Genomic DNA, 7,182 nt, shown 5'->3' with positions numbered 1-7,182 from the left:
TCATTCTTTTAATAACCAACTATTTTTCATACTGATTATGCCATAACCTACTAAACTATTCTACTGTTGTTTCCATTTGTGGGGGGAGAAGATTGGTGGGGTTCTTTTTGTTTATCTTTTACCATTCCAAGCAGTGCTTCAATAAGTATTCTTTTATTTATTCTTCTTATACACTAGTTTTTCTTCTTTGCCTTCTCAAATCTTGAAATTTCAGTTTTGATTCCTTTATCATTTGCTTGTAGTACTCTCTCGACTATTTTGCTCCAGCAGGATACTAGGTCCTTCCTGTCCAAAAATGTTTCAGGTCAGCTCCCCGAAAGTCAGGCTATTAGAGACCCTAAAGCAATGACCTACCAGGTGCTAGTGGATGGCCCAGCAGTTTTTCCTCTTAGGGGCTGGGTATCACACCAGCTGGTTAGACTGTCAGCTTCTGCTGATAGGTCTCTCCGGCCATTTGTGGCAGTCCTTTTCCAGCTGCGGGGACTGTGGGGCAGTTCAGTCCATCACTGCAGCCCCTGTACATGCAGACCCCAATTTCCTACTGCCTGGGCTCGCAGGATGCAGTGAGACCCAGGTCTTTGCCCCAGCCTGGGAAAAATCTGGTCTTCCTGCCATCGGTTCCCTGGTTTTTCCCTTGCTTGAGAGAGTGTAGCCCTCTCTGGCTTTCTTTCCTGGAGATCGCAAGAGAACTTGGGACCTCAGATGGACCTCCCCAGCACGTCTGCCTTGGTTCTTGTGTTCCCCCATGGAGGTAATGAGGTCAGGAATTTGTGTTATGACCACCATCTTCCCAGAAGCTCTTCAGAAGCAGGAGGCTTTAAAAAAATGTTTCACATATTTTCAGAATTACTCGAGAACATTCTATTTCCTATTGCTTTTATGTCAATATCTAAAATAGTCCCCTGTGTGTGACATGTGAAAATGGATACTGACCCCATCCTCTAGGATTCTAGTTTCCGGGGAGATAAGACTGTTGGCAATGAATGATCCTGGCAGTGGATAGCGAAAAGATGTTAACTGGATTCTCTGAAAAGGACGTCAGAGTAGTCACACAGAAGAAACTATGCTCTGCAAAGAGTGCCTTTTCCTTCTCTTCAGTAGTTTGATGACTCTGGACCTTGTCACCTAGCTTAGAAATCCAGCGTAATTGTTGTATGTGTGTCCTAAAATCTTGGTAGGTCTCAAGTAGAACTTTGGAACATTAGTCTTTTAAATTGAAGGCTTGTTGTGTATGAGTATTTGTGATATGTTGCACTTTGGGTTCTATCTTTATGGTTGTAATTCCCCACTTCCCTCTCAACAGTTTTTCCTGATTAAGGATATTTTAGTAGCTGGCCCCTTTTAAAACCATTTTAAGAAGCTCTTATAATTTTATTATCTATGATTTCTCTGTTAATATCTTATTTCGGTTTGTTAACTTTGGGGGGAAAAACACAGGAAATGGCTTATTGCCCCCCAAAAACATCAGAGGACAGCAGTGGGGATGGATGGTCATTCAGAAAAAGGACAATGGGAAGGTGACTTAGGAGGTGATTTTTTTTTTCTTTTCATTTTCTTTTCTGCCCAGGCTTTTCAAGATCATCTTAGTTTCTGCTCACCTTTAAGGGTATGAGGGATCCGTGCAGGATAATTTTAAATGCCAGTTTAATTAGCTTCTCCTTCCCCTTGCAGCATTGCTATGGCAACAAAGGAAAATATGACTTCACAAAGAGGAGTGTTGAAGTCAATTCACAGCAAAATGAACACTTTGGCCAGTATCCTTTTTGAAAATTTGAATCCGTGGCGTTTAGGGGGTGGTTGGGAATAGGTATGTGTCCTCTTCTCGTCTCTCTCTCTCTCTCTCTCTCTCTCTCTCTCTCTCTCTCTCTCCTCTCTCTCTCTCTCTCCTCTCTCTCTCTCTCTCACACTCTCACACACACCACACACACACACACACACACACACAGCAGGTTGCCCTCATCAGTAGCAGGAGAGGCCAGTCACTAATCACATAATACGAATATACCTTGGATCACTACTTGATGAAAGTTCATACTGTTTAAGTACCATTTCTAAAAGATGGCACACCAGAAGTTTATTAGTAGATTGAGAAAAAAATTATAAATGTGAATTTTCAAATTATTTTACATTTTAAAAGCTCTCATATCCATGTTAGAACTCCACACATGTACAGTATTCTTACCTAAATACCATAAATTATATGCTTTTTCTTTTTCAGTTTGGAAAATAAGTCAGTGGCAGATGCTTAGAAGGGGATGGAAGGAGACAGCCATATGCACAGATGAGTTGTAACTGCTTATGGAGTATTTTCATTGTGTCTTGTTATATACAAGCTGAACTCTAGGATAGATTTGCTAGTTTGTTGTGACTTCTACCTTTTCAACTCTTCAGTTTTCCAATTTAAGTTAGTATTACTGATACTTCTGAGAAACCCAGTGAGAAAACTGATGAACCTGTTTACTCTCTGAGAAGTCAAGACTTTTAGGGAAAAAGGTTTCCTTCACCAATTACTAAGGGGGAAAGGACCTATATAATTTTCAGAAGTTGAGTATTTGTCTTGGGTAATTTCAAGTCACATAGTTTGAAACCTTACTTGCCTGACTATTCTGAAGTGTGTTGGTTTTTTGTGAATTTTGTTCTTCCTTGTCACCCTAAATACAAAACCACACATCTAAAATCATTTATATTTTATCTAGGGCAATACAGTTTAAGGAGTACTGTTACATACATTATCTCCTTTTATCGTTACCACAAATTACAATCATTCCAAAAGAATGTGTGTTTAAAAAAAAAAAAAAAGGAAATAAAATGTGTATGAGTTATTTAGGACTCCAAGAGAAGGTAGTGACAGAAACTGAATTCAGACAGACTCGAGAGGGGAAAGGAGGGAATTAATTTGTTCATATATCTGTAAAATTCAGGTATAGAATTTGGCTTAAGGCATGGCTAGATTCAGGAGCTCAGATTTTATTAAATCAAGAATCTGCCTTTCCTTTTTCTGTTCCCCCCACCTACTCCTTCTCTTATTTCTGTTTTCCAGTGTGTTGCCCTCATTTTCAGGCAGGTTTTCTCCTCGTGGTGCTAGTGATGGCTATGAGAGTCGCCTCCTACGACTTTAAAAATCCCCATGATAAAAGGATGTCTTTTCTAACAGCTGTGGCAAATGCCCCCAGTATGAGTCACTGCCTCTTCCTAACCTCAGCACTAGCCGAGGAGAATTCTTCCTCAGTAATCCCGATGTTGTAAGGCTGCATGTACAGCTGATGGCAGAGGACGAGGACACCTCCACCCTGCTCCATGGGCCGAGCGAGATTATGATAAAGGGAGAGGGGAGGTTCCCTAAAGGTAAACTGGACAGAAGCAGGTCTACAGTAGACGAGGTTTCCTAATGCCAGAAGTTTTCAGACTTTCTCCAAGGGGATTGTTGATCCTTCTTTCACCAAGTAAGGCAAGTATGAGATTTGTACCTTGTAGAAGTTTCTGCCTATTACTTCATGCTTCCTATTCTTCTTCATTTTAAGAGTTATTTCTGCAAATTGTTCTTTTATTATTAATTCAAAAAACACATTAATGCCTACAGTGTATAAAGCTCTATTCTGGATGTACAGGGCAATTCAAGATTAGGAGAAAACATGGTCTTGATGTAGAATACATAAATATACAAATGTAGTCTCTGCTGGGAGTCATTTTGCTACAGGAAAATGCAGTGAGGATTCGCAGGGAGAAGGGATTGTTTCAGCTTTCCAGTATCCTCAGTGCTTTTGGTGGTGGTCTTCCTGACCTTGATATAATACCTCTATTAGCAAAAGGATACACCTGCAGGTGTATAGTCAGAAGCCATTGCTAGAAATGCAAAACAATGTAGGATACACAGGCATGCACTTTGGTCTGCAACATACAAACAAGTAAGAGTATGAAGATGTTTTGAAATACTAAGTAAAACACAGTTGTGACTACTATAAAATCCCTAAAATGGAAATTTTCCTGTCTTTCCTTTTTTAAATTCCCCAAATAAGACAGCTAGAGCAGTTTAACTCACTTTCCTACCATATCCTGCCTACTGATGCCAAAGAAAATAAAAAACATTAAGTAATTAACAGTGCGTGATTATACAGACCCAAGAGTTGGTTCCAACCAATTGCCTGAATCCAAGGGGGCTTATCACCCTGTGAGGAGAGGTCAGGTACTCCCAAAACCCTCTGGCAAAACTTTTCAGTCTGCTGAGAGGAGGGAGGGAGGGAGGGAGAGAGAGAGAGGAGCAGTGGGATGGACTGGGGATGATGGTGGCCGTAGCTGGCTGTACCTATGCCTCCCTCTGTTCCTGACCACACTGGCTCCCACCCTGCCCTAAAGCCTGGCAGTAATCCCTCAATACATGGTAGGTATTCCTGTTATTTTCGGCCCCGTCTCTCTCTATTTTTTTCTTTTCATTATTCTTAGCTGTGTACTGCAATGTACTGGGAGACTTGGATTTGTTTGCGACCTGGGCATTTCCAGTTCTGGCATGTGTATTTTAAAGACTCCCTCAGTGTGGTTTTCTTCCCATCAGTTAGTGTTTCTGGACTCCCCTGATCTCTATTTTTGTGATTTCTGTGACTTTTCACTAAAGAGGCTTCTTCCAAATATGACCTTAATAAAGATTTCTCAAAGATCGTTTTCCTGCTGTGAACAGCCTGATCCAGCGTATCAACCTTAGGAAGCGGCGAGACTCCCTCATCCTGGGTGGTGTTATTGGTGTCTGTACCATCCTGTTGCTGCTGTATGCTTTCCATTGATGGGGCATCTCCAGGGACTTTTGACAACCACCGCTTTCACGCCCTGATCTGGAAGAAGAAAGAGTAGGAAGGAGAAGTCTATTGCCCTGATAATTAGCCTGACCAGCAGGATGAATTCAAGACTCATAGTGATGGACTCTGTGACGTGGTCAGGTTGAACTGAAGCCAGTTCTTCTGCGCTATGTTTTCTAACACACACTTCCTTCTGTTTTTAGTTTTGAGAGAGAGAGAGAGAGCGTTCTCAGTTGCTTTTGTCTCCCCAGGAGGTAAGTAAACCAATCCGAAACAGAGTTTCTGTGCTTCAGTGGTAGTGTAGAAGGCTGATGACAAGCCATGTCTCATAGCTAGTCCGGCTCTTCAGGAAACCAGGTTTCTCCGTATCCAAAGACTGCTTTCCTTTCAGCCACCAGATTGGGTTGTGAATAAAAATAGTTCTTGTCCTTTTATTTTACCCTCGTGATGAGAAATCACAAGTCATTTCTTGATAATCTGTGCTATAAATTTCTACTCTGTATCCCCAACTCTTTTGGTATGCAAGGAAAATTCCATTTTTCACAGATTCTTTAAGATGCTGACGGGCCAACTTCAACAGAGTTGAGGTTGTCTGAAACAGAAGACACACACTGCAAAACTGCGTTTGTCTTTATTTTTTAATCCTGTGCACACTGAGGTTAACTGTATTTCTGGAAAAACAGCAAGAATGACAGGTTTCTATTTGAAAGGATGCAGTTATTGTTTTGATTTTTTGTTTCTTCCATTGGGTTAATATTTGCTGCTACACGAAAATGAAATCTCAATTCTGCCATGAAAAAAGAAGCTAAGAGCCAATGTTTGTCAGTGCCCCCGGCTATTCCCCCACATGTCAGGATTAACACTGGTAATTGAGTGGGGACGGCTCAGTTTTCAGTGAGATCTGTTCAACAAGCCACATGTAACAAAGACATTGATTGAGGGGTCACCATTCAGATAATTCCATTTGTAAATGCCCCATAATTTCTGAGCAAAAGCTTTGTGAACTATACTGCCCAATGTACCAGGAATTCTGTATTCTGTGAAAACCTGTTCATTCCAAATCTGTTAAGCTTTTCCACATATCCAGAGAATGGTTTCAGCTGTCGAAGGTACATGTGACAGAATCTCTCTCTATCTGCACCTGTCTTCTGTTATCATCCCTGGACAGTGACATTTAAACCACTCACCAGAATTATTTTCAAGTTTAACTATTTCTCAATTTCTGTAAATTCATTACTTGTCTAACTGAATTACCACAAATAGTTTGAAGACTTCCAACATCTACAATCCTTACCAAGAAAGAAGACTGCTTTTCATTACTGAAATTTATTACGGTATTTATAGTAATGACTTCAGATTGTGCCATGGGGAATAAAAGGAAAATAGCATGTAGTTCTTAACTACATCATAATGTGTTGATGGAGTCGTTCAGATGAACGTGATACACAGGCTGATGGGTAGACTTACCCTGGTCTGGTACAGAGACTGGGAGGTTTTTCATTCTGGTGTCAAAGTTTTATTATGTTCTGGGTGTGAAGGGCATTTGATATATTTTTTTTAACTAGGGGGTTTATTTTTCTAAATATGGGTTGTTTGATCAGTAGTTGATTGGGGGTGCCCTTGAAAGAAAGTTTAAGTTTTCCCAATGTGAATCTTCAACGATCAGGGAAATAAGTTCATTTATCAAATTCTCTACTGGGAGAACGAAACTTGTCTCCCCTGACACTTTATTATCTTTGATTTTTCAAAGGGCCTTGATTGGTGGTTATGCCTCAGCTAGAATTTATGGGACTTTGGTTGCTATAGAGTTGTCATTTATAAAATCTGAAGTATCATAAATAAAGTTATTTATTTAATTGTAATGCCAGTCTTTTTTACTGGTCTGATTATTTGGTGCATTCATTGAAGCTGATTGTGTGACAGTAAAACCAGAACCTGAGCTAATCTAGCTTGCTGCAACTAAGTAAACACTTTTGATGACTGATGAGCCTTTCCATTAGGTTTCTACTTAAGTGAAGTAACAGAATTGTGTTGGTTATTTTCTTTACGAAAATAAAGAAACTAGTTCTTCCAAGGAAGTTGAAAAAGCGTGGTGTAGATTTGGTGTCAGATAGATCTGACTAACCTCCCATTGCTGTAGCCCATAGTGAGGGGACTCAGGGCCAAATGTGGATAGCTAGGACAGAGTTCATCCTTTCCTCTTTCTTCATTTGCAGAAAGAAACCCTAGAGCAAGGAAATAAATGTGTGCCATTATAAGGAGAGGCTCAATTTGGATCCCTTGATAGCTGATTTGAACTCTTTCAGTTTCATGCCGTTTTATTTTTTTATTTTTTTTAACCATCTTGGTTTTCTCTTCTTTTTTGCTGTCCTTACAGAGCTGTTGGTAGGCCCAG

At 40.3% G+C, this 7,182-nt stretch overlaps 1 protein-coding gene across 1 annotated transcript; it reads left to right on the top strand.

The window, feature by feature from the left end:
• Nucleotides 1–1,671: 1,671 nt before the first annotated feature.
• Nucleotides 1,672–6,152, top strand: GOSR1 (golgi SNAP receptor complex member 1; the record flags this gene model as incomplete). The annotated part of the gene is given in 2 exon segments (XM_033090907.1): nt 1,672–1,754; nt 4,651–6,152. Coding segments are annotated over 2 exon segments (208 nt in total), but the record flags the coding sequence as incomplete, so codon positions are not given.
• Nucleotides 6,153–7,182: the final 1,030 nt, after the last annotated feature.

The sequence above is a fragment of the Rhinolophus ferrumequinum genome, chromosome 21 (genome assembly GCF_004115265.2).
Source record: "Rhinolophus ferrumequinum isolate MPI-CBG mRhiFer1 chromosome 21, mRhiFer1_v1.p, whole genome shotgun sequence".
NCBI classification, from domain to species: domain Eukaryota; kingdom Metazoa; phylum Chordata; class Mammalia; order Chiroptera; family Rhinolophidae; genus Rhinolophus; species Rhinolophus ferrumequinum.
This window is presented reverse-complemented; position numbering and strand designations above follow the sequence as displayed.